The sequence below is a fragment of the Ictalurus furcatus genome, chromosome 1 (assembly GCF_023375685.1).
Source record: "Ictalurus furcatus strain D&B chromosome 1, Billie_1.0, whole genome shotgun sequence".
In the NCBI taxonomy this organism is placed as follows: domain Eukaryota; kingdom Metazoa; phylum Chordata; class Actinopteri; order Siluriformes; family Ictaluridae; genus Ictalurus; species Ictalurus furcatus.
In genome coordinates this window covers 38364040-38390603 of record NC_071255.1, presented here as the reverse complement: position 1 = coordinate 38390603, position 26564 = coordinate 38364040, and the positions used below count along the sequence as shown (strand labels likewise).

The following is a 26564-nucleotide window of genomic DNA, read 5'->3' as shown; positions in this document are numbered from 1 at the left end:
TGTTGGGTTTTGGGTTTAAGGTTCTGGGTTTTGAGTTTAAGATGTTGGGTTTGGGATTTAAGTTTCTGGGTTTAAAGTGTTGGGTTTTGGGTTTAAGGTTTTGGGTTTAAAGTGTTGGGTTTTGGGTTTAAGGTGTTGGTTTTGGGTTTAAAGTGTTAGGTTTTGGGTTTAAGGTGTTGAGTTTTGGGTTTAAGGTTGTGGGTTTTGGGTTTAAGGTTCTGGGTTTTGGGTTTAAGGTTCTGGGTTTTGGGTTTACGGTGTTGGGTTTTGGGTTTAAGGTTCTGGGTTTTGGGTTTAAGGTTCTGGGTTTTGGGTTGTCTGTCCACCCTGTGGAGATTCTCCTTAGCGCAGTATCTCTAGAACGAGTGGTTGAATGTTGTAGGATTTATTTGGCATTATCCTTGTGATCAACAGATGAACTGATTAGATTTTGGAGTTGATCCCAAAAGGGTCAAGGTCACAGTAAGGTCAAATGAAATAGTTTTTCTTCAATAGCTTCGTAAACAGTTCTAAATCTGATGGACTGTAAGGATGGTGGTGATCATAAATAATGGTTTAGAAGGTGATTTGTTTGTGCTTCACTATTGAAGTGGGAGTAAACGAGATCCACTGTAAACCTCAGCCCTGAAATGTTGTACTTAAATGTGCGGTAACCATAGCAACTGTATAGTGGTAACCCTTTTGGTATGCAGAGGGCTGGGATTGGAAAGTTAAATACAATGAGCTTGTTATCATTCAGTTACGAAGAAGGTAAAAATAATTAACAGTGTGTTTGTGTGGACATTTTGGAGGAAACAGTTCCTTGATGATCTGAGGCCTCTTGTGGGAGGGGCTTTCTGCATGATTGACAGCTTTGTAATACTCACTTCTTTCTCTTCTTCTCAGAGTCTAAAAGAGGGATTAACAGTGCAGGAACGGATGAAGCTGTTTGAAGCAAAAGACTCGAGGAAAATATGAACAACGTATACACACACACACACACACACACACACACTTCTATGAACAAACATATACACAAGAATATTATCTTTTAATTAATGTCTTGGTTGTAGTGAGTGAAGAGACATCAGCTGCTTAGTTTTTATTATTGTGTGTGTGTGAGAGAGAGAGAGAGAGAATTTGCTAACTGCTGTATAACAGTATAAGAGTGTAACAGAGTCTGTTATTCAAAGAGAGCCAGCTGTAATTTTGCTAACAATGTAAATAAGAGTGTGTGTGTGTGTGTGTGTGTGTGTGTGTGTGTGTGTGTGAGTGACTATAACTCATTTTATAACTCATTTTTTAAATACACAGCTCATTATTACTCAGTTTTCCTCGGCCCTCATTGCTGTCAGTCATTGTGTTATAAACAATCTGATTGGCTACCGATGTGTGTACGCTTTTAATTTCCCACAGCTACGTGATTAATACACTCGCGACTTTCTGGGGCAACACAGTCAGCCATGTTTGTTTATTAAATGCTAGTGTGTGATGGAAGAGCGTGTAGTTTAGGATCACGTAAACTGCAAACAAACAGTAAGCAACTAGAAAAAGTAAGGAGAAAACATACAGCCTGGTCTGTGTGTTATCGTAGCCTGCTAGCTAAACAGCAAATTAGAGCCTAGCATGTGAGATTAGCACAGGAATGCTAAACAATAGATGTAGCTAATTTTACGTGTTATACCTGATGTACACTTGCAGTGCATTATGGGTAATACATAGTGATCTCTGGCCACTGAGAATAACTCCATAAGAGCAATCGAACATAAAGTAAACACTATCAGGAATTAAAGTAAAATAAAGTAATAGTGCCAGTCAGCCCTGTGCAAAAGTTTATACACCCTTAGGACAACTTAAAAAAAAAATGTTAATTTATAACAAACAGGACATTTCTCCAGGTCTTCAATTTCACAAATGTTCCTTCATCTGTATAACTAAAATTAATTCTACTACTACTACTAATAATAATAATTAATAATATGGAAATATTAACAGTGGATAAATCAATAAACAGCAGATTGGAAATTGGAAATTTGTAAACCCCCAACCTGTTTCTCATCCCCTGAACAGTTTTATTAATTTTCTTTTAATATCTTGGAACCACTAAATAGAAACATCCCACCTTCCACTTTAAAAGTCCAGGGTTAGGGTTTATTAACGTTAATATTGGATTGGTTTGGAGTCATGTGATTGGTCACATTACTGGATTATACCGAATTTGAATGAAATGAACAAAATCTTAGTTGAAAATAAATTACTGCTGTTTGTGTTGCCTCACAAAGTGGCTTTTGCTTTAAATTTCATTTCTATATTCTATGTAGTTATAGTTCTGATCAGTGCTGTTTTAAATAGAAGTATTCTCTGCATGTGCCTGTTTACTTGCTTTAGTCGGTTTTGACGAGCTGTGTGTTGACTGGATTTGCGTTTTCAGAGAGCCACGTGTCTAGTTGCTTTTTGCTCATTTTCAGAGTGTGTGTGTGTGTGTGTGTGTGTGTGTGTGTGTGTTTGGTTGTTTTTTGGAGAGAAATTAAATTTATTATATGATGTATTTGTATTTTAGGTGAGCGTTAAGGTTTGATTAAACACACTCACTGTAAGTCACTGTATAGTGTTAAATACTCAGCGTTGTGTATATATCTGTTCACAGAGTTTTTCTTTAATGTTTAAAATTAAAATAAAAAATATATATCTTACTCACTAGCTCTATATGGAAAAATAAGTCTATATATGATTTTTTTTTATTTTGGCGTGAATCTGGAATGTCTTCAATAAATATTACAAAAAAACCTTTTTTTTCTGTTTTAATTATTTTATGCACTATTTAATGTGAATATTGAGTTGATTCAGATATTTTGAATATGTTTACTCCATCTTTCTCCCCGTCTTTTTCCACTGCTACTGAAACATCACAGCTCACATGTTATATGTGAATTGTCCTTTAAAAAAGTGTACAATACAAATTTAGAAAAAACAGGTGTTGGGTATTTCAGAACAGGATTTTTTAAAAGCTAAACCTTTTACTGTGTTACTATTTAAGCATGAATCTATATTTAAAATGCGATGTAGTCATCTCAGCGCTCACTTCGCATGGCTTTAACCCTGTGAGCTGGTTGGCACAACAGTTTCAACAGTAGTCCTCTTGGGCCGGTGGAATTGATGGTGCAGTGCAGTAAGTAGGATTAAGCCCGTGGCTTACATTTACATTTTATGCATGTACGCTTTTATCCAAAGCAACTTACAAATGAGGAAATACAAGTAAAGTGATATAGCGGGTTGGAAGTTCATACCACCACAGGGGCAGTCCGTTTGAAGGTTCTGGAAAGGGTCCTCGTGCCTTGCTGAGTAGGCACTATACCAGGCATCGGTCGCACCAATCGCAGGTTGCGTGAGGGACTAGGAGAGGGTTGAGGTAGAAAGGTGTTGTTCCAGACAAGGTCTTGTACGTGAGCGTCAAGGCCTTTTGTCGTCAATAATTTATTTGTGAAAGAGGTTGGTCTTTCATGCTTTTATTTTGTATAACGTTTCTGGTGAGTTATTAAATGCTGTGATATGTTTCTGTACATTATGTGAATGTCATTCATTCTGTGACTGGGCAGTGATACAGATGTGACATAAAATAAACAATAAAATAATCTAAAGATGAAAGTGATGATCTGACCTCAGTATCTCCAGTGTACAGTGTGGATCCTCCAGTCCAGCAGAGAGCAGCGTCACTCCTGAATCCTGCAGGTTATTGTGACTCAGATCCAGTTCTCTCAGTCTGGAGGAGTTTGATCTGAGAACTGAGGACAGAACTCTACAGCTTTCCTCTGTGAGATTACACCGACGCAGCCTGGGAGAGAAATGATGATCTATCAGAACACTCACATCTGAAGATTTCACAACCTCCCAGGCAGAAACTGGGTTTATACAGAAATACTTGGCTGGAAATTGAGCATATATTTACAGAAGCTTTGACTCATGCTTAGAGCCATCTGCAACATTTTAGAAACAGGGAATTAGCAACACCCTGTGGATATGTAGAGAATTACAGCTAAATCACTGCTCTCAAATTATGCAGCTCCATAATAACTGCATACAGGTTACTTGGACATGAGAAGCATTAAAACATAAGTGCGTTTTCATGAGTTTATTTGTTTATTTATTTATATTTATTTATTTGTGTAAACTGGTTAATGAAACTTTCTATGTATTGATATTTATTGATCCAATTAACTCTTTGCAGTTTGTTTAATCCCCTCGCAGAATGAAACAGTAAATCATTGTGGGTTGGTTAATTAATTGAAGGTAATTACAGGCTGCAAACAGCTGCGAAGTGTCTTCACAAATTCACAGATCTATTAATAAGCTACATAATTATATAAATAGGCTGAGAATGATGCATTGTCTATGATCCACTGGGGTATTTTTGGTATTGTTAGAAGACCATGCCAACCAAAGCACTAAGGCAAGAATGTGCCTTTCTAAGAGCTTTTCTTGTAGAACTATGAGCTGATTTGGTCCCAGGGTTAGACGGATGGGGAATATCCCAGCAAATCCTTTAACTCCATCATGTCAGCCATATTGGTTGGTATAATTCAGTTGTTAAAATACCATCTTCATTATTCATCAAGTAATATTTCAACACATTATTTTTCAACCTCACAAATTCAGGCTGCAAAAATTCGGGTCTTAAAATTCAAATCTTCACATCTGGGTCTCACAGGAAGAGCAATGGATTGGGGATACTATTGTAACATGTTACTCTGGGCCGCCCCCTAGTGATGGGATTGTGCTGACAAGCCACAAGAGAAGATGAACCTAGCGGACTGGCATAAAGTTGGCTTGAAGTTGGACTTTTGGTATTTGCAGATATGCGCAAATTAAGGAAGCGTCTCTAAAGTTACACATTGGTATACATGTTTCTAACTTCAGTAGCATTCGAAGGGAATGACCTGGTCATAAAACCAACCGTAAAGTGTTCATCTAGGTGTCAGCTATAACTTGAATTTTATAATATATACTCTAAAACCTAACACACCCACACACACACACACACACGCACACACACCCGCACACACACCCCCACGCACACACCCCCACACACACCCCCACACACACCCCCACGCACACACCCACACACACACCCCCACACACCCCCACACACACACACGCACACACACCCCCCCACACACACGCACACACACCCCCACACACACCTGCACACACCCCCACACACACACCCCCACACACACCCACACACACCCCCACACACACCCGCACACACACCCGCACACACACGCGCATACACATGCACACACACACGCAAACACACCCGCACACACACGCGCATACACATGCACACACACACGCAAACACACCCACCCACACACCCACACACACCCCCACACACACCCACACACCCCCACACACACACACACACGCACACACACCCGCACACACACCCCCACGCACACACCCCCACACACACCCCCACACACACACCCACACACCCCCACACACACACCCCCACACACACCCACACACACACACGCACAAACACCCCCACACACACCTGCACACACCCACACACACCCCCACACACACACCCCCACACACACACCCCCACCCCCTGACCCACACACACCCCCACACACACACCCCCACACACACCCACACACACCCCCACACACACACCCCCACCCCCCCACCCACACACACCCCCACACACACACCCCCACACACCCCCACACACACCCCCACACAAACCCCCCCACACACACCCGCACACACACCCGCACACACACGCGCATACACATGCACACACACACCCACACACACCCCCACACAGACCCACACACCCCCACACACACCCACACACACACCCACACACGCACACACACCCACACACACACACGCACACACAAAATCAGGTTGCCTGAATTTTTAAATAGATTGTATTTTAATTGATAATTCAATATGCATTAATGTGTGAACAATCTAAGCATAATTATTTACAAAATAACCCAAATTATACATCTGTATCAACACCAATAGGAAATTATAATTATATACAACCTCATCTATCGGTACTCTGTTATATATATATATATATATATATATATATATATATATATATATATATATATATATATATATATATTCAGTTATAACTATTGTAAAGCTTTGTATAGAGACAAATCTAAATTAAAGCCACAAGATATGTACAATAAAGTGCTGTTTACTGTTAAAAAGTTTAATAAGAAAAGATTCATTACTGTTGAGTTTCTGTATTGTAGCTACATGATATTAGATTACACAGATGTAGGTTTACTTTATTACTTCTCTGATTGTAAACATGAAACAGTGGAGAAAAATAAAGCTCTGACAGGGGCATTCTTACATACACCATCTGATTAAGCAGAACAAAACACTAAAAAAGCAGAATCTTAACTTCATCATTATCAATAAATGAGAAGACATCAGAGTTTCAGCTCTCGCAGCTGTTCTTTACAACACTTTGTACTGCATTATGTTTATCCTCATTATCATCTGCGTCTGAGACTAAAAAACTGCTCCAACCTGTACATAAGGAGAAAAAGGTAAGAATCAGTCACTCAGACATTTATAGTGAAACACTGGTACACTCCCACTGACCCAAACACATCATACAGTGTGTGTGTGTGTGTGTGTGTGTGTGTGTGTGTGTGTGTAGAATCTTTAAAATAAATATTCAGCATTTCCTGTGTTCAGTATTTATAATACAAATACACACAGTAAATTATCAACTAACGGATGATTGAATGAAATACTCAGTACAGCACAGAGTTTATTCTACATGCAAAGCTATAACCACAATGAATACTGTCACGTGTGTGTGTGAGTGTGTGAGTGTGTGTGTGTGTGCGTGCGTGTGTGTGTGTGTGTGTGTGAGAAGACAGTAAATCAGTAGCTCACTGTATCATCTCCAGTTTACAGTGTGGATGCTCCAGTAGATCATAAAGTAGTTTCACTCCTGATTCTCCTGGATAATTCCAGTACACATGAAGTTCTCTCAGGTGTGATGAGGGGTTTAACATCAAAGCTGAAACCAGAGCAGCAAAGCCTTCACCTGTAATACTGCAGCCTTCCATCCTGCACGCACACGCACACGCACACACACACACACACACAGACACACACACACACACACACACACAAACAAACACACACACACAATTGGAAAAAAAAAATGTGTAAAGGACTTTAGACACAGCCCATTAAGATTATTATTATTTCTCATGTATTTATTATTTGGTTTATTAGTTGCTGCTTGATTAAAATTATGGTCATCGCCAGACAAAATGTAATCTAAAACAGCCATATGACAGAAATGCAGAATCTCCAGTGTGTGTGTGTGTGTACCTCAGTATCTCCAGTGTACAGTGTGGATTCTCCAGTCCAGCAGAGAGCAGCTTCACTCCTGAATCCTGCAGGTTATTAATACTCAGGTCCAGTTCTCTCAGTCTGGAGGAGTTTGATCTGAGAACTGAGGACAGAACTCTACAGCTTTCCTCTGTGAGCATACACTCACGCAGACTGGGAGAGAAATGATGATACATCAGTGATATAACACTGATGCCTGAATGTGTGTGTACAGCAATTTTCTGTGTATTTACAGTGAGGGGAAATAAGTATTCAGCTCTATTGTTATTGTTATTTAATATAATTACAGTCCATAGATCCACTTTACACAAAATGTCTTAACTTTGTACTTAGAATTTAAAATTAGCAAAGTGTAATTTCTTCAGTGTTGTCACATGAAAAGATATAATCAAATATTTACAAAAATGTGAGGGGTGTACTCACTTCTGTGAGATACTGTATATTCCTGAATAACATTTGCTTGTATTCCTCTGACTTCCTGAAAACCATATATGGTGTTGTTCCTGTATTACATTGATATGCTTTCTGTTTTATGCAACTATGCCCTTCCACCTTGCAAACCCACACAGACACAGGGAGACATGCACAGAAGCTCACGTCTCAACAAGAACTTGTTTTTTTTTTATTGTCAACCATGACTGCCGTTTAGAAATGTCCAGATTAAAGCAGCCATCTAGATGACAAGTTTAAATTCTAAGCAACCGTTGTTAGAACAAGCTACAGACACTCCACCATCCTCAACACCCACACACACGATATAGTAGCTGGCTGTTCTTCCTTCTGTTTACAGATGTGATGTAACCAGGCAAAGAGGAATAACATCAAACCGCCATTTCCTGTGAAATCCGACTCGACAACTCAAACTATAAATCTTTATTATAAGCTTACCTTTGAGAATTGCAGTGATGTAAGCAGACAGTTTTAAACACTGATTTTTTTATGTACTTGCGCAATAATTGACTTTTGTTCAGTTGTAAACAAAACAAAGTTTGGTACTGGAGCTTAAAAAATTCAATTTAAAGTGATCTTACTTCAGTATCTCCAGTTTACAGTGTGGACTCTCCAGTCCAGAAGAGAGCAGCTTCAATCCTGAATCCTGCAGGGTATAATTACATTTCAGGTCCAGTTCTCTCAGACTGGAGGAGGGTGAGCTGAGAACTGAGGACAGAGCTCTACGGGCATCCTCTTTGAGATTACACTGAGACAGACTGGGAGAGAAATTATATCAGAACACTTCTTAATCACAAAAATATTTTTTTATATATATAGTTTATATATAGTTTTCTTTAACTTAATACTCAAAATATTTTCGATTAGAATTTTACACTTTTACATATTTAGTAAATTTACATATTTTGTTTATTTTTGAAATTAAAAGTATTCATAAGTACTGCAACAAAGTTAAAATATTTTTAAAAAATGACATTTATCAACAAATGATAAACAGTTGCTTTATATTTAATATATTTAGCAATGCAAATGAGCAAAAGTTTAGATATCCTTCCAGTTGTAAAGTTTCAGAACTTAATTAACTCAATGGTCTTAACTGACCCTAACCCTAGGCAGGTCAAGAATATAACAATTTCAGAGTGTAAGAAATTCTCTGACTGTTCAAACATTCTGCTAACACTCAACAACCACGGGAAACTGTACCTGCAACCTCAAACATGAATGTGTGGTGTGTGTAAAACTATCTAGAGAAGCCAGTGGCATTTTGGAAACATGTTGCTGTGGGCTGATGAAGTAAAAATGGAACTCTGTGGCCACAATCACTAAAGGTATGTTTGTAGAAAAAATGAGCAACATTTGATCGGCAACTGTTCAGCCTGGGGTGATTATGTTATGTTCTGGGGTTGGGACAGCCGGTGCAAACATACTGTGCATGCAAGATGGCCCCAAAATACCTAGAAACATTCTGTAAACATTCTCATTTTTTAAAAAAGAGACATATGATGGCACACTGAATAATTTTCTGACAATCGTTGAAGGTGATAATGTGGCACATAGCAGTACAAATGTAAAAAGTGGTGGGTTTTGAGGCTGTTATTAACAATTAGAGAGTAAGGGTCTCATTTATCAAAGTGTGTACAAATACAAGTTCTAAACTGTGCATAAGAGCGGCCTGTACGCACAAGAATATTTGTATTTATCTTGAGTACATACAGCTGTACACAATGGGCGTTGATGAATACCACACATTCTCAACTGATGTGCTCATGCATGGCCACATTCACCATATACTGTAAACAACTTCCCTTTAAGACCAGGACCAGAGCCAAACGAGTCTATGTCAAGACCGAGACCAGACAATCAGATGTGTTAATTTGGTGGTTGTAGTATCTTCCTAACCGGACATGAAATTTCTCTTGAAGTAACTAAAATATCCCATCGACTTTAGTATTATCAATGTCTATAAATAAGTACACAGGACATGATAAACATTGCCCATTCTTCCAGCAAGTGCTGCACTATAATCTTACTAAATATAACTGCATAAGGGGGTTAGCGAGGATGTGTGAGGGAAATAACAGAGTTTACTAGTTATAGAAAAAAAAAAAATTTTAAATGAAAAAATAACGAAAAAGACAGAGACCATTGGCATGTGGTCCCGAGACTCCTCTCGAGTACCACAACACTAGTGTTTCACCATGTTACTAAATTTAGTACAAACTTAATTTCCCCCATAATATTAGGTATTTCATTCCTCAAAGCAAAGAAAATTTATTTAAAAAATTAGGGGGAAATTTGCTGCTTATATAAAGTTGTTCTCCCTCAGTCTCCTTACATACACAATGATAGTGAGATAATTAGAGTAATTATTGATGAGCTTTATTCTAATCATTGTAGTATCATTTGTTTCAGCAAAATCTGTAATACATTTATGAATAAAAATTACTCACTCTGCCTTTCTTGCTGCTTTCAACACTGGCATCATCCCCAGAACACATTCATCTGATATCTGATAATTCCTCAAAACAAACTCATCCAGATCCTCTTCTGAGGTCAGCAACACAAACACCAGAGCTGACCACTGAGCAGGAGAGAGTCTGTCTTCACTGAGACACCACTCACCTCTTCTGTTCAGGTAATGTTGGACTTCCTGGACTAGAGAATGATCATTCAGTTCATTCAGACAGTGGAACAGATTGATGGATTTCTCTGGAGATGGATTCTCCCTGATCATCTTCTTGATGTACTCGACTGTTTCCTGTTTGCTGTGAGAACTGATTCCTGTCTGGGGCAGTAGGTCTCGTAAGAGAGTCTGATTGGACTCCAGTGAGAGACCCAGAAGGAAGCGGAGGAACAGGTCCAGGTGTCCATTCTCACTCTGTAAGGCCTTGTCCACTGCACTCCTGAGGAAATCAGACATGTCTGACTTGTTGAAAAGATCAGACAGATCAGTTTGGTGTTCTGTTTCATTTCTGCTGATGAAGGAGAGAAATGCGTATAAAGCAGCCAGAAACTCCTGAACAGTCAGATGTACAAAGCTGAACACCTTCCCCAGGTGAAGCCCAAATTCCTCTCTGAAGATTTGGGTACACACTCCTGAGTACACTGACACTTCTCTCACAACAATGCCACACTCTCTCAGGTCTTCCTCATAGAAGATCAGGTTTCCTTTCTCCAGCTGTTGGAAAGCCAGTTTTCCCAGTGCCAGGATACTCTCTCTGGTCTGCTGAGGATCAGGGTCACATTTCTGATGGTACTTTTGGTCCTTGTGTTTGATCTGAAAGATCAGGAAGTGTGTGAACATTTGAGTCAGAGTCTTGGGGATCTCTCCACTCTCTGCTTCACCCAACATTCTCTCTAGAACAGTGGCTGAGATCCAGCAGAAGACTGGGATGTGGCACATGATGTGGAGGCTTCTTGAAGACTTCATGTGTGAGATGATTTTATTGGCCAGGCTCTGATCACTGATCCTCTTCCTGAAGTACTCCTCTTTCTGAGGATCACTGAACCCTCGTACCTCTGTTACCTGGTCTACACACTCAGGAGGGATCTGATTGGCTGCTCCTGGTCGAGAGGTTATCCAGAGGAGAGCAGAGGGAAGCAGATTCCCCTTGATGAGGTTCGTCAGCAGCACATCCACTGAGGCTGACTCTGTCACATCACACAATCTCTCATTCTTCTGGAAATTTAGAGGAAGTCGACACTCATCCAGACCATCAAAGATGAACAGGACTTTGTTGATCTCACAGTCTATTAATCGTAATTCTTTTATTTCTGGGAAAAAGTGATGAAGAAGATCCATCAGACTGAGATGTTTCTGCTTCATCAGATTCAGCTCTCTAAAGGGAAGTGGAAACATGAAGGTGACGTCCTGATTCGCTTTTCCTTCAGTCCAGTCCAGAATGACCTTCTGCACAGAGACTGTTTTTCCAATTCCAGCAACTCCTTTAGTCAGCACTCTTCTGATGGACTTGTCTTTAAAGAGATCTTTACATTTGATGGGTGTCTCCTGTGCTGCTGGTCTCCTGGACGCTGTCTCAATCTGTCTCACCTCATGTTCATTATTGACGTCTCCACTCCAACCCTCTGTGATGTAGAGCTCTGTGTAGATCTCATTCAGAAGTGCTGAACTTCCAGGCTGTGAGATTCCTTCATTAATTCTTTTACATTTCTCTCTCAGTCTGGATTTGAGTTTTTGTTGGTAGGCAGGGACGAGTTCTGATAAAAATAATACAGTTCTGTGTATATCATATTTACTGTCAGTATTGATCTAACAGATTCTACTGATAATATAATTTGATTAATAAGATCTGATGAATATTCTCCTGTTTCCTTCCTCTAAAGTTAAAGTGATGTTATAACCCCATGAGCTCTTACTGTTCTGCAGTGTGTTAGCGAGATCTGTGAGGTTCATGTTCTTCAGGAAGTGCAGTGTGATCTTCAGCACTCCCTCTCTGACACTGCTCTGATCCTCCTCATCCTCCACCTCCCTCTCAGAGCATGCTGGGTAATCTGGACTCAGGAGCTTCTTAAATCTCTTCAGCTCATTCTTTAACAGACTGATGACTTTGTGCTCCAGCTCCTGATGAGAAATAAAAAATAAGAGAAAATTATGAATTCATAATGTTAGTCTCGATTCATTACCACCGATAAAATTGCACTTTTGTCTAATTATCGTCAAAGAAGCTGTAAATTGTAAATTATTATAATAATTATCAAATTTATTTAAATAACATATTTAAAAAATCATAAAAGAGAAAATACAGCTTTCAGTATTTTATGATAGTGTATATGAGCTCGATTCAGTTGGTGAATCTTCACAATATTTCAGAAGATTGAAGCAATTCATTATTAAGTATTAAAGCTTTGATTTAATTTTTTATTTTTTAAATGGTGTGAAATATAGTGATGGGTCATATCCGGCATGCGGGTGTCATGCCAATGCTGGAATCGTTGTTCAACTCTGTTTTCTACTTGGGCGTAATGAGGGTCCATGCAATCCTGAGCTTTGGGGAAAACTTGCTGTTTAGCTCATCTAACTATGTTCAGCTTGAGATCGTATTGCAACTCTGTTGTGTAAAGGCTGCTTGGTGTATTTATTTATTTTTAAAAAAGGTTTATTAAATTGTTCCATGCTGGGATGTAATATGATTTGCGGTTCAGTGTGTGTATATTTTTATACTGTTTTTGTTATCTCATGTGTGAAATTAGAGTGTTTACCTGTTCTCACTATATTGTATTATGTACTGTATTTGTCTGTAGTATATGAATCTAACTTTAAACAGAAAGCTGTAGGGGCATGAGTCTGTTTAATTTCTCTCTGTTTTTAAAGGGTTTATTAGTTGTTCATGTTAGAGAGTGAGGTTACTTTATTGCATTTTTCTTTTCTTTTCTTTCTTTCTTTTCTTAAGTTCGGTTTTCTTTTTTAAACAGATGTTTTGAGTAGCTGTGATCGTCCCTGAAGAGTGTCACGATAGCTGTTGGAGAAAGCGGACGGGCAGGATGGCGTGTACAGAAGCGACGGAGGAGGAAACACAGGAAACAGGCAAAAGTCAGGCGAACAATCCAAATGAGACAGGGCAGGGAATCGTAATCGTAAATAACAGGCAGGAAAGTCCAAGAACCAGGAAAATCTAGACGAAAGCTAAAGGCTTGGTAACACAGCTAAGTCACGAAAACTGAGCGCTTACTTCGCGAGGGTATGAAGGTTAACGAGGACGTTTATAACCCAAGAGCCGCACAGGTGTTGGTGATCAATATTCAGGCGAACTTGAGCGCGTGCATGGCCGGAAGTATTGCTTGTCCGGCATGTTTGAAAGTGGCGCCACCATCTGAGTATTGCGGCCGCGAGTTCGCCGTGGCGTAACAAAGAGTTTACTAATACTTCAGATTGAGCGTCATGTTTTAGATCTGTTTTACCGTTTCAAACTGCACCACTACACTAACATGTTTTATATTAAAAACTCTAATAACTCTCATAAAAAGATAAACAAATGAACATCTCTCTCTCTCTCTCTCTCTCTCTCTCTCTCTCTCTCACACACACACACACACACACAAACCTTAAATATAGACTCCAGTAGGTTGCTGTGTGTGGTATCTGAATCCTTTTGCAGCCTGTGAACATACAAAACATTACATTTAACAAAGACTATAAATCATATTCATATCTGTAAAACACAAACTAATAAATACAGACATATTTTCTAATTATCCATACTAATAATCAGTTCAAGATTCACTAAATGATTATTACTGCTTATTGAAAAAATGTATTTATGAAAATACAGTATCAGTAATTTACATAATCACATCACATTTCATCTCACTGAAATCTACGGCTGTAAAAATGTAATTATTTCATTTCACGTCTGTAATATCACACTCTCCAGCTCTGAGAATGCAGATGTGATGAACTGATGTAATTCTCTAAACCAGAGTTTGAGCACGTGAGAGTGTGAGTGATTACACACTGAAATAATATTAAACTCCACTGACCTCAGATCAGTAGTACTGTCTCTGTCTCTGAAGTCTATTGGACGGGTTATTGACCTGTCACTCCTCATGGACACACAACTGGGTTCAGGTGAGTCTGATCTGAAGATGTAGATGTTTAGAAACACAAAACATGAAGGGGACAATCAGTAGATTTTAAAATGTCTAATGTAAAACTTGTGGTTCTTTGTGAAAGTTTAATAGATAAAATTAAGAAAAATCAGATTAGTAGTACAGTCTCTGTCTCTGAAATCTATTTGGCTGGACATTGACTGGTCACTCTTCATGGACACACAGGTAACTCTGACCCTGAATCAGACTATAACACCCCCAAATACAGCATCTTTATTACTGTTCTGCATTTTCCCAAATATTCAGTCTTTTCACCTTTTCTCTCAGTGAATACTTAACTTGAATTAAAATCTGATGACATTCCTTATTAACACTGATACGATCCTTTAGAACAAAGAAACAAACTTTAACCAGCTACAGGGACAACTTAGACATGTTTAGACATGTTTCTCAGCTTAAAGTCACTAATCATCAGCTGGTTTTAAATGTCTTGAGACAAAACTGCTCTATTGAACTATTCAGTCCTCACTTTTCACAGATACACATCAGGTTTCACAGAGTCTGATCTGTTTAGTGTTGGTGAATGTGAGAACATTTATGTTTTGCACAGAGTCACACTGTTATATGTTCGGTGGAGAAATGTCGTGTTACAACATACTTAAAATAAAAAAAATGTTTAAATGTAAATATTTATTTGCAGGAATAAACACACAACTTCAGTGTGTGGCAGAGTAGAGAGTCCCGGAAGTACAGAACATTTAGGACACTTTCCCCATTTGTAGAAAGAAGCATTTACATGGTCTCAACAGAATATCATGGTATATGCAAGTAGTACTGAAATAATAATGTTGACTGATTAAAAACACAATGTCATCCTACACATTCACACTCAATATACTTGCAATAACTTTTTACTCAAGTAATAAGTGCAACAGAAAATCACAATTGAACAGCAGTGGAGTTAACTGTAGTGCATGTGAGGTTCACATAACGTAGTCATTGAGCCAGGTAGACTAGTGTATATCTTGTGTTGGTCTAGGTGAATGAGCAGGGTCAGAGGTTACACTGTCCTCAGTTGTATGTGTTGTATGTGTAGTGTGTATAGTTGGTATTTGGGAAAGCAGTGAGGTGGAAGGTATTCCATGTTGTACCATTACTCAGCTTGTATGTGTCTTCACCAACTTTTGACTGATTGTGAGTGGATCACTGAACTTCCTGTGTTCTTTTGGAAAATGTAATAGGTTTCACATCCGCACTTTATTCCCTTTTTGAAAAGAAGGAGGATGAGCACTACTTTTGGCATCAGAATAAGCTTTTATTTTATGTTGTTGGCTCGCTCAGTGATCTTCACTGGCAGTGATTTAGTGGCAGGTGGAAACAGTGTTAGTTTTGTGCACGTAGGTCGGCTATGGAGCAGTTTGAAGGGGGGATGGGGGGTGGGAGGACCAGTTGTGGCATGTAGAGTGGCATGGTAGACCTGCAATAAAGTCAATCACAGCTGATTTCCATGACTGTCATTGCTGTATTGCCATTTATATGGTTTCCTTAAGCACTCGGTTTAATCGCTCTACTGCTCCATCGGCAGCTGGGTAGTTGAGGGAAGAGCAGTTGTGGGAGATCTGTCTTTTCTCCAGGAAAGCAGTGAATGGTGGAGAAGTAAACTGTACTTTATTATCAGTCGCGATTCTCAGCGGGTTTCCATGGTGACTGAAGTCAGTAGTAATGGACTGAGTAAAAGCAACCTCAGGCCATTTGCTAGAGTAGTTAGTCATTGTTATATATAACACCAGTAGTGAGCACATAGTTTAGGTTGGGTGACTGATGTACAAATGTGACGGCGGTATACATTTTCACAGGGTGCACACAGTTTTTTACACAAAGGTGAATGCAGCAGTACATTCATACACAGGAGAAGAAGGAGAAGAGACAGAGGTATTAGGAGGCAGTACTCTGTTCTTGGCAATATTTATATGTAGCAAAGACATTAGGTCTCCTCCCAGCAAAGGAATCCCTTTGTCCACAATGACGAAGGTACGTGGAGCAGATCAGACATGAAGAGAAACTTTTTCTGATTAGGAATGTGTGTTTTAGAGAAAGACACAAGCTTGACAGTAGGCTGTGTCAGTGGAATGTTGCTGAACAAGTCTACCATACAGGACTGTGAGTGGTGTGCAGAAATCTTCAAAGTTCATGTAATCTTGTGTGCATGTGTAGAATTTTCAGTGTACGGTGACTTCAGGCAGTCTAATCTCACGTACTTGTCTAGTTTGTGTCCGAGCGGAGCAACAGATGTTTACAATATGTCCCATTTTCCTGCACAGCCAACAAACTGATTTATTGGTGTGAATGAACACGTGAGAGAACCCTGGAAGTACAAACCTACAACTACATCCTGTCACTGAGCTACAAGTTCTGTAGTTTTTGAAGCTAACAGAATAGCAAAGGACACAACACACACACTTCACTCACCTCTCGCCTTTCTCTGTGTCTTGCTCCACAGACACACTCATTTTGGAGGCCATGTCTCCACCAACAGATTATACCTATAAACCTGCACACACACACACACACACACACACACACACACACACACACATTCAATTACATTTTATTTGTATAGCGCTTTTAAAAATGGACATTGTCCCAAAGCAGCTTTAAAGAAATATATAAATTTAGTATATAAATTTTAAATGTATGAATTTATCCCTAATGAGCAGTCAGAGGCGACGGTGGAGAGGAAAAACTCCCTGCGACGATATGAGGAAGAAACCTTGAGAGGAACCAGACTCAGAAGGAACCCGTCCTCATCTGGGTGTCAATATAACCTTATAACCCTTCTATAACTGTGTACTACATGGTCAAATAGTGCAGTTGTGTAACCAGGAAATTCATACAGTTTTAACATTAAATCTACTTTTGTTGAACTTCTCCACTGTTCACTGATGGAAACTTGAGTGTAAAACTGTTCGTGCCAATTGTAGTCATTGCCTTTTTTTTTTTTTTTCAACACTCAGAGAAACACTGCAGGACACATATTTACTCCAGTCCAACATGTGTGTGTTAAATCTAACTCTGTATCATCACACGGTTCACTTACAGTAAAATCAAGTCCTACAGTAAACTGTGTAAATTACAACTTCAGTAAAAATCAACTGAACTGTTCTTCCTCTAGTGTAGATTCATAACATTCACATATTATAGCTTTAGATTTAGATACTTACTGTGTTCTTCTCCTGAGAACCTTTTACAGTCCAATCGTCACTAAATGGAGTTTCACTTTTACTCCAACTGGCTTGACTGGTTTAGTTAAAATAATTTTTAGAGCAGGAGGTGGAGTAAATAAACACACACACACACACACACACACACACACACACACACACACAAACACACACACACACACACACACACACACACACCATGACATTTTTGTTTTGTGGTTTTAACATATGAGTGAATTTTCTGTTTTATCATTTCTAACACAAAACTGGTGTGTGTGTGTGTGTGTGTGTGTGTGTGTGTGTGTGTGTGTGTGGCGCATCTATTCAATTCAATTTTATTTGTATAGCGCTTTTTACAATAGACATTGTCTCAAAGCAGCTTTACAGAAATATCAACACGGTATACAGATATTAAAGGTGTGAATTTATCCCAACTGAGCAAGCCACTGAGTGGCGACGGTGGCAAGGAAAAACTCCCTAAGATGTTTTAAGAGGAAGGAACCTTGAGAGGAACCCGACTCAGAAGGGAACCCATCCTCATCTGGGTAACAGCAGATAGTGTGAAAAAGTTCATTATGGATTTATATGAGTCTGTATGGCCTTAGGAGCAGCCGTAGTCCCAGCAGTCTGGAATTAGAGAAGATTTGAGCTCCATCCAGAGGCAGAAAGGATCTGGATCTCTAGTATCTCCATAAATTCATGTGGGGCTCGGCGAAAGGAGAGAGGGAGAAAAAAGATTATTATGACTGCGAAGTAGTAGAACAGAATCTAGTCAGGGTAGGCTTGAGTAAACAAATACGTTTTAAGCCTAGACTTAAACACTGAGACTGTGTCTGAGTCCCGAACACTAATAGGAAGAATGTTCCATAACTGTGGGGCTCTATAAGAGAAAGCTCTCCCCCCTGCTGTAGCCTTCACTATTCGAGGTACCGTCAAATAGCCTGCATCTTTTGATCTGAGTAGGCGTGGCGGATAATATAAAACCAAAAGGTCGCTTAGATATTGTGTCGCGAGACCATTTAGTGCTTTATAGGTTAATAAAAGTATTTTATAGTTAATGCGAGATTTCACTGGGAGCCAATGCAGTATTGATAATATTGGTGTGATGTGGTCGTATCTTCTAGTTCTAGTTAGGACTCTAGCAGCTGCATTCTGGACTAACTGGAGCTTATTTATATTCCTACTGGAACATCCAGACAGTAAGGCATTACAGTAATCTAATCTAGAGGTGACGAAAGCATGAACTAGTATTTCTGCATCATGTAGTGACAATATATTTCTTATCTTAGAAATATTTCTGAGATGAAAGAAGGCTATCCTAGTAATATTATCTACATGAGCATCAAATGATAGGCTGGAGTCAATAATCACTCCAAGGTATTTTACTGCTGCACATGATGAAACAGAAAGACCATCCAGAGTAACCATGTGATCAGAAAGATTACTTCTAGCTACACGTGGGCCTAATAAAAGTATTTCTGTTTTATCAGAATTAAGTAGAAGGAAGTTAGTTAACATCCAACGTCTAATGTCCTTTACACATTCTTCAACTTTACTAAGCTGCTGTCTGTCCTCTTGCTTCGCTGAAACATACAACTGTGTATCATCAGCATAACAGTGGAAGATAATTCCATGTTTACGAATAATTTGACCTAGGGGTAGCATATATAAAGTAAAGAGCAGTGGGCCTAAAACAGAACCCTGTGGAACTCCAAAAGTAACCTCAGTACGCATGGAGAAATCACCATTTACATCTACGAACTGATAACGATCGGTCAGATAAGACCTGAGCCAGGAGAGGACTGTTCCCTTAATACCAACAACATTTTCTAATCTATCAAGGAGAATAGTGTGATCTATAGTATCAAAAGCTGCACTAAGGTCAAGTAACACAAGCAGCGAGACACAACCCTGATCGTAGGTCAGTAGAAGGTTTTCTACATTTACTACTTTAACTAATGCTGTCTCTGTGCTATGATGAGGTCTAAATCCTGACTGATACATTTCATGAATGTTATTCCTATCTAAGTACGAGCATAACTGCTTTGCTACAACCTTTTCTAAAATCTTAGAGATGAAGGGGAGATTTGATATTGGTCTATAGCTGGACAGTTGAGAGGGGTCAAGGTCAGGTTTTATAATCAGGGGTTTAATAACTGCTAATTTAAGTGATTTAGGTACATAGCCAGTGCTTAGGGAAGAATTGATTATATTTAGAAGTGGTTCAATTACTCCTGGACAAATCTGTTTAAACAAACATGTAGGTACGGGATCTAGTATGCAAGTTGATGAATTGGCTGAAGAGATTAATGTAGCTAGTTCGGTCTCTCTAAGCGGAGCAAAATACTCTAAACATTGATCTGATATTGCTACATTGTCATGTAATGGGTTTGTTACAGTACTGTCCGGTTTTAATTTAATGGCCTGTATTTCACGTCTAATATTTTCAACCTTATCGATGAAAAATTTCATGAAATCTTCACTGCTATGTAATGACTGAGTGTTTCTCTCTGTAGTGGTTTTATTCCTAGTTAATTTTGCTACTCTGTTGAAAAGGAATCTAGAATTGTTTTTGTTGTCTCCTATTAAGGCGGAGAAATAGATTTTTCTAGCATCGCCAAGAGATTTCCTATATTTCAGTAGGCTCTCCTTCCATGCTGTTTGAAATATCACCAGTTTGGTTTGACGCCGTTTACGTTCTAATTGTCGAGTTGTCTGTTTTAAGGTTCGCGTTTGATCGTTATACCAGGGTGCTAATTTTTTTTCTCTAATTATTTTCCTTTTGAGTGGAGCCACTCTATCTAGCGTGGTAGCGGAGTGTTGACTCCAAGCTTTCAGTCGCCTGATCGAGTTCTATGTGATCTGACGGTGATCCAAATCTAATTGATGTTTCTGCGAGGTTATTTATGAAGCTCGGTGCAGTAGCTGATGTGTAGGTACGTTTTACGCGGTAGCGAGGCGAGGTGGAAATATTATGATCAATACGTATTATGAACGAGATAAGATAATGGTCCGAGACAACTTCAGACTGCGGAAAAATGATAATATTTTCTATACTTAGTCCGTATGTTAGTATGAGGTCAAGAGTGTGACCACCGTTATGAGTACCGCTATGATTGCATGTGTAACCGGTCTGTTCTGCCTAGCCTGGCTACACTGCGTTGTGTTCTGGTACACAATAGACACTGGACACCGGCGTATCTTCTTGAACTCAGGTTTATTCGTCCCGCAGACAAGCTCAACGTCTATTTAGAGTTCCAAAAGAGCAAAATGTCGTCATACAGGATTTATCTTCACGACACACCTCTCTGTCAAACTCAACGCTGACTGACGAGGAACTGGAAATGAAGCGATACGTCTGCTACCAATTAACAAAGAGCGCTATAACACAAATAAAGTACTCCCAACACCAACAACAGCAAACTATTAAATAACCGTGAAGGAGTTTGGTGAAATTAATACATCTTACAGTGCAACACATGCCATGAAAAAAAACACAAATAAAAAACAATAAATTTTATTTCCTATATTTGTTACACATGATTGCAATAGGCCAGCAGGTAGAGGCTATATTAATGTTCTGTTTAAATTTGATAAATCACATGATCACAGGAGGTCATGTGACTCTTTTCTGTCAGCTCATGAGTGAAACAGTGGTATGTCCTGGCACCCGTCCTCTTCAACATCTTATGCTTATGTGTCATCCATCTCCTCCACAAGGAGCTTCACTATGAATGGGAGTCTGTTCAACACCAGGAGGTTTCAACTGACCACAAAGCTGTCCAGAGAGCAAATCCTAGCTCTACAGTATACTGATGACTGTGCTCTTGTGGCTTTCTCTCCACAGGATGCTGTAGTTGTCAGAACCTGCAACAGTATAGGGCTCTCGGTTAACACCTCCAAAACAGCTGATCTAACATTGGAGCACTGGAACACCACACACACTGCCATTCTTCAAAATTACCCAGAAATCACTTACTGTCCTGCACATTACTAACTGGACACTAACAATTCTTCTGTACAGAATTGCTTACCTTTTGAGGAAATACCAATTAATGTCAACATTTACTATCAGAGTGGGAACATTAACCCATTCTCACAGTACACTGGCGTTCCATTCAGAATGAGTAACTGTTAAACCTCAATAGTCTATGCATAGCCGTAATCCTCCCTCTTTCTTCTTGAGAAAGAATAAGTTGGCTAATGCAGGTGATGTTGAGGGGAGAATGTTCCCCCGTTTCAGAGCCTCCTCAATGTATTTGTTCATGGCTTGGGTTTCCTTAGTGGACAAGGGGTAGATGCTAATTATACAGTGCATAGGGAAAGTTTTCACACCCTTTCAGGTTTTACACATGTTGGTGTTTGAGACTCGTCTTAAAATGGATTCAACTCTTTTTCCTCTTCAGTCTACACACAATACTCCACAATGACAAAGCAAACACAGTTTTGAATATTTGTAAGTTTTTGGAAAATAAAAGAGAGAAGTGATATATTTACAGTTACATTAATTCATTTATCAGATGCTTTTATCCAAAGAGACTTACAAATGAGTAAATACAGATGGGTAGATGCTGATGTCTAAGGTATCCAGAGTGGGTTTCTTTTGGATGGGAATATAGAAAATATAGAATGTAGAATACAGAATGATAGAAGAGATGAACAGGAGGAGGCCCTGTGAAGTGGTCTGGAGCATGTGGAATGGATCCAGCAGACAGGTGGTGGGATTGCATGACAAGATCTGAAAGATCTCTTCTGATGATAGAGGAGAAAAACGTGTGAAAGACAGAAGAGGGGAAGACTGAACATGTTGTGTAGGAATAAAGGTAGGAGAGAAGGACTGGCCTTCAAGGAGGCGGGAGAAGGAGTATGCACCGTGAAGAAAAGATGTTGCAGAAGTTGTGAGGATCATGTGTAGAGACATCCAGTTTTCCCGTGTAGGAGGAGATCTCAGCAGCTTCACATTGGTGAAACATTCTTTATTACACATAAACAGAAAAAAAACGCTGAACATATAAACAAATCCTATTTATTGAATCACACATTACATGCACAATAATGTTTGTACTTTTTCTAGTAAAATCCTACTGTATATAAAAAAAAAACCTCTATAAAAGAAAACTGTCACTAAATGAGAAAAGAAAGATATCAATGTTTTAGCTCTTATAATTGTCCATTAAACACGCTGTAATCTAACAGATCATCCTCATAATCCTCTGTGTGTGATACTCAGAACCAATCAGTAGTACATCTCAAATCTGTAAAGAAAGAGAATGGGGCAGAATTATCAGACTTGATTATTTTTATCAGAATCAGACATCAGATACATATAAGAAATATCAGACTAAATTCCACAATCAAACACGCACACACACACACACACACACACACACACACACACACACATGGAGACAAAAATATGACACACACACACACACACACACACACACACATGCAGACAAAAATATGACACACACACACATGTTCTTTCACATAGAATGTATTCATACATAGTATGTTCATGTGCATTCTACACACACACACACACACACACACACACACACACTCTAAAAACAAATGTTTAGGCTCAGTGAGCAGTCATATACACTATAAACCAGAGGTTTAGAAGCAGGTGAGTTATTTTTAAAGGTTCCAAAATAATTGAACAGTTGAGGTATATTTCCAACAGAACAGAATATTAGACATTTAGTGTAAACTAGAGTAAAAAAATACTCTGAAATATTTCAGTGAAAATATTTGTCCATATTTAATGCATTATATTAGAAATGATAGTACAGTCTTTGTTAATAAGTTACAAACTCATACTTTATAATAATTTGTTTAAGAGCATCTGAATCTGGTAAATATCTTTTAATGCATTTAGACATTCAATAAAAGTTAATAAACAAATGAGGAAGAAATGACTTGTGCACTACTGCTGCGGATATTAAGTCAAACCATTTTGTTCAAACTTCAGGGTGATCCATAGAGTAGCAGAAACTTATGGCACCTCATGAATACCATGTGAAGGATTAAGGTGACTCGTCACTTACAGTTACAAAGACATGTCCTTGTGCAGGATCACCTTCACACCAGCATTGCCCATTGACCCCTCTTCTCCTCTTCTTCTTAACAAATTAATGTAAATATCCACAATATGAAAGTGTTTGTCTTTTCAAAGCGATGTGATATATCAACATTTAAATGAACACTTTGTCAACGTTGAATATGATCCTCTTTTTACTTTATCTGATTCCAATTATGAATGATTCTAAGAGATATGAGAATTCCAGTCTATCGTTAAATTCATCTCGACATTTGATTATTCTATTGAACCCTTTATTTAGATCGTGCTCCTTCATTCGGATTCCATGTCGCTCAGAGTCTCGCGGTCATTATACAGAGGTAATTGACATAATATTTAGATGGCCGCCCATGCTTGCCCATTTCTAAAAAGTACTTTCTTTAGTCCCCATAGATCTGTACACACTTAATTAATATGAATAACTTAACACTAATATATAAACATCACATAAAACACAAGCAAGAGAATTAGAGATGTTTACCTGGTAATGAAACTACACACAGCAACTGTGCAGGAGATCTGTCTACAGATTCCTCGAATCTTTGGCCATCTCTCCCTAAATACCCAGATATACCCAGACTCTGTAGGTCCATCAAATATTGTTTGTGATTAGAAGTGGAATTTGGGCCAGTTGGCATTTGGGATTGCTTTGATGTCTATGGAAGGATGTACCTTATTTACATACAGGAGGTGATTTGTGTGAAGGACCTGGGGAGGGTATGACTAGATCTTAGATAGTGGTTTGAACTGTTGCTGAGGGACTGAGACCATGTTTCCAGACACACTGAGACCTTTTGAATGATACTAAACATGTATGGTCAACTTCTTATTCACGTTAAACATACTATGTAATGCAGATAGATTCTGGGTGAGTTTAAAGTGATCTCAACACAGAGAGAGAGAAGGGTGTGGGGAGAGAGAAAGAAGGAAGCCATGTAGCGAGGCGTGATCTTCCAGTCTCCACTCAGCGTGATGTGTTATCTCAGATGAAGATGCTAATTCTGTGGGAGAGAGTTCAAGTGTTAATTACTTCCAGTTTCAGATATCTGGACACCAGCCTTACAAGAAGCCCACTTTCTAATTCCTATAGTAAAACACACAATAGGGTAAGAAAACCACACACACAATTTTGTACGTACTGAGACTAAAAGACCAGAGGCGGGGACTAGGGTCTTTCTGATATTTAGCCTTCCATATACCCTTACTACGCGGGGCCTACCCCCCCCCCCCCCCCACCCCCACACACAGTGCTGTCTGAGGGATCACACGCATTCAGAAGTTGTCTTCGGCCTCACACTTTACACACTAAGATTTGACCGGAGTCCTTGAATGTTTTAATTATATTGTGCACTGTCGAAGGTGAAATGCCCAAAATCCTCCCGATTTGTCTTTGGGGAATGTCGTTCACTAATAGCGGTGTGAGAAGTTGAAATAAGAAGGTGATGTGAAACAGGTGAGGCGATCGTCTAATCATAGTATATAAGGAGCCTCCAAAAACGGCCGAGTCCTTCAAGAGCAAGGACGAGTTGAGGCTCGGACAATCTGCCAACAGATGCATCAGAGAATAATCCAACACTTTGAGAAGAACATTCCCCAAAGTAGCGCAAAGTGCTCTACAAATGTAGCAAAAATGAAACTACAAAAATTTTATTGAATTACTGGAAATATTTTGTCAGTTTGAGTCAGAGATTAAACTGAATTTAACAATAATGTAATAATCTGTGTGTGTGTGTGTGTGTGTGTGTGTGTGTGTGTGTGTTTCAGTTGACAGACACAGAGTTAATCAGTAAGTGTGTAGCAGAGTGTGAGGCTTGTATAGATCTCAGTGAGTCACACACTGCTGTCTTTATTAACACTACTTTACTACACAACTAACTGTATTTTAAGAATCTATACTTTACCTGAGAGTAGCTGAACATTAATACTCACTATTTTACATTTAAGTCTTAACATTTTTTACTTTTAAACACTTAAATACATTTAGGAGTGAACCATTTTTAACCTTCTGTGTGTTTGTGTTTATGAAAGGACTGCATTACCGAAATCCCTATCTCAGACCTGTGAGTTCATCTCTACTATACAACAACAACAACAACAACAACAACAATAATAATAATAATAATAATAATAATAATAATAATAATAATAATAATTCTCTGTAGTCGTATCTTCCTACGATGGGTTTGGCCACACAGAAAGGCAGAAAGCTTCGTGCTTACATACTTACAGTCCCACGATGAGACATAACACACATACACACACACACACACACACACACACACACACACACACACACACACACATTCAAGCAGTCACTGTCACTGTAAACGGACTGTGTATATACTATATTGAATAAAATAAATGTTTGAATGATTAAATGAACTATGACATTTCTGAGTGTATAAAGACTCTATATATAATATTTTGTGTCAAAAAGATTTTTTTTTACAGAACTGGATTATTAGTGTGAAAATCATTTTGAAAAGAAAAGTCAGCTATCTTGTTCATGTGCAGGAGATTTCCTGTCTTCTCCCCCTCTTCTTTACTCTGCTTCATGAAGGGTCGTATGCACTAAATCTTCCAGTAATGCAGCTCAGCCATTGCAGCTCGTCAGCTCCCACAGACACACACTCACTCTTAATTTATGGATTTGTTTTTAGATCACTTTCTTACAATCATTAATATCAAAGACTGAGTTTTACAAAATGTTCATTAAATTAACTGCCAGCTTCCAGTATTTTTTCCACAGTAATAAAGTAATGTGTAAACAACACTTGTGAAGTACTGTATGTCTGATCATGTGACCTTCTTTTCCCTCCTCAGCAACACACACACACACACACACACACACACTAGCTGCA

At 38.9% G+C, this 26564-nt stretch overlaps 2 protein-coding genes across 3 annotated transcripts in view; one reads left to right on the top strand and one right to left on the bottom strand.

Moving 5' to 3' along the window:
- si:ch73-103b11.2 (trichohyalin) overlaps positions 1-1503 on the top strand; it is a 61679-nt gene extending 60176 nt beyond the window's left edge. For both annotated transcript variants that reach the window (XM_053637692.1, XM_053637700.1), the window contains one exon: positions 886-1503. In XM_053637692.1, coding sequence (XP_053493667.1) covers positions 886-957 — 72 coding nt within the window. In that variant the 3' untranslated portion in view covers positions 958-1503. The remainder of the gene's footprint in view (positions 1-885) is intronic.
- Positions 1504-6130: 4627 nt separating this feature from the next.
- LOC128615565 (NLR family CARD domain-containing protein 3-like) lies at positions 6131-17765 on the bottom strand. Its single transcript, XM_053637764.1, has 10 exons — positions 17622-17765; positions 16870-16951; positions 14332-14430; positions 13896-13950; positions 12211-12415; positions 10284-12051; positions 8415-8591; positions 7363-7536; positions 6916-7092; positions 6131-6540 (listed from the first exon to the last, which is right to left on the bottom strand). Exons 2-10 carry the CDS (start codon positions 16920-16922, stop codon positions 6507-6509), a joined length of 2742 nt encoding a protein of 913 aa, XP_053493739.1. The 5' UTR covers positions 16923-16951; positions 17622-17765; the 3' UTR covers positions 6131-6506.
- Between the last annotated feature and the right edge of the window lie 8799 nt (positions 17766-26564).

Bases quoted from the DNA above. Each gene is read 5' to 3' on its own strand.
- LOC128615565 (XM_053637764.1), bottom strand. From the start codon at position 16,922: ATGGCCTCCAAAATGAGTGTGTCTGTGGAGCAAGACACAGAGAAAGGC. The intron at 7,537-8,414 runs GTAAGATCACTT...TTTCTCTCCCAG, and splicing joins TGTAAACTGGAGATACTGAA to TCTGCGTGAGTGTATGCTCA. The intron at 6,541-6,915 runs GTGAGCTACTGA...CCTTATGTACAG, and splicing joins TGTAAACTGGAGATGATACA to GTTGGAGCAGTTTTTTAGTC.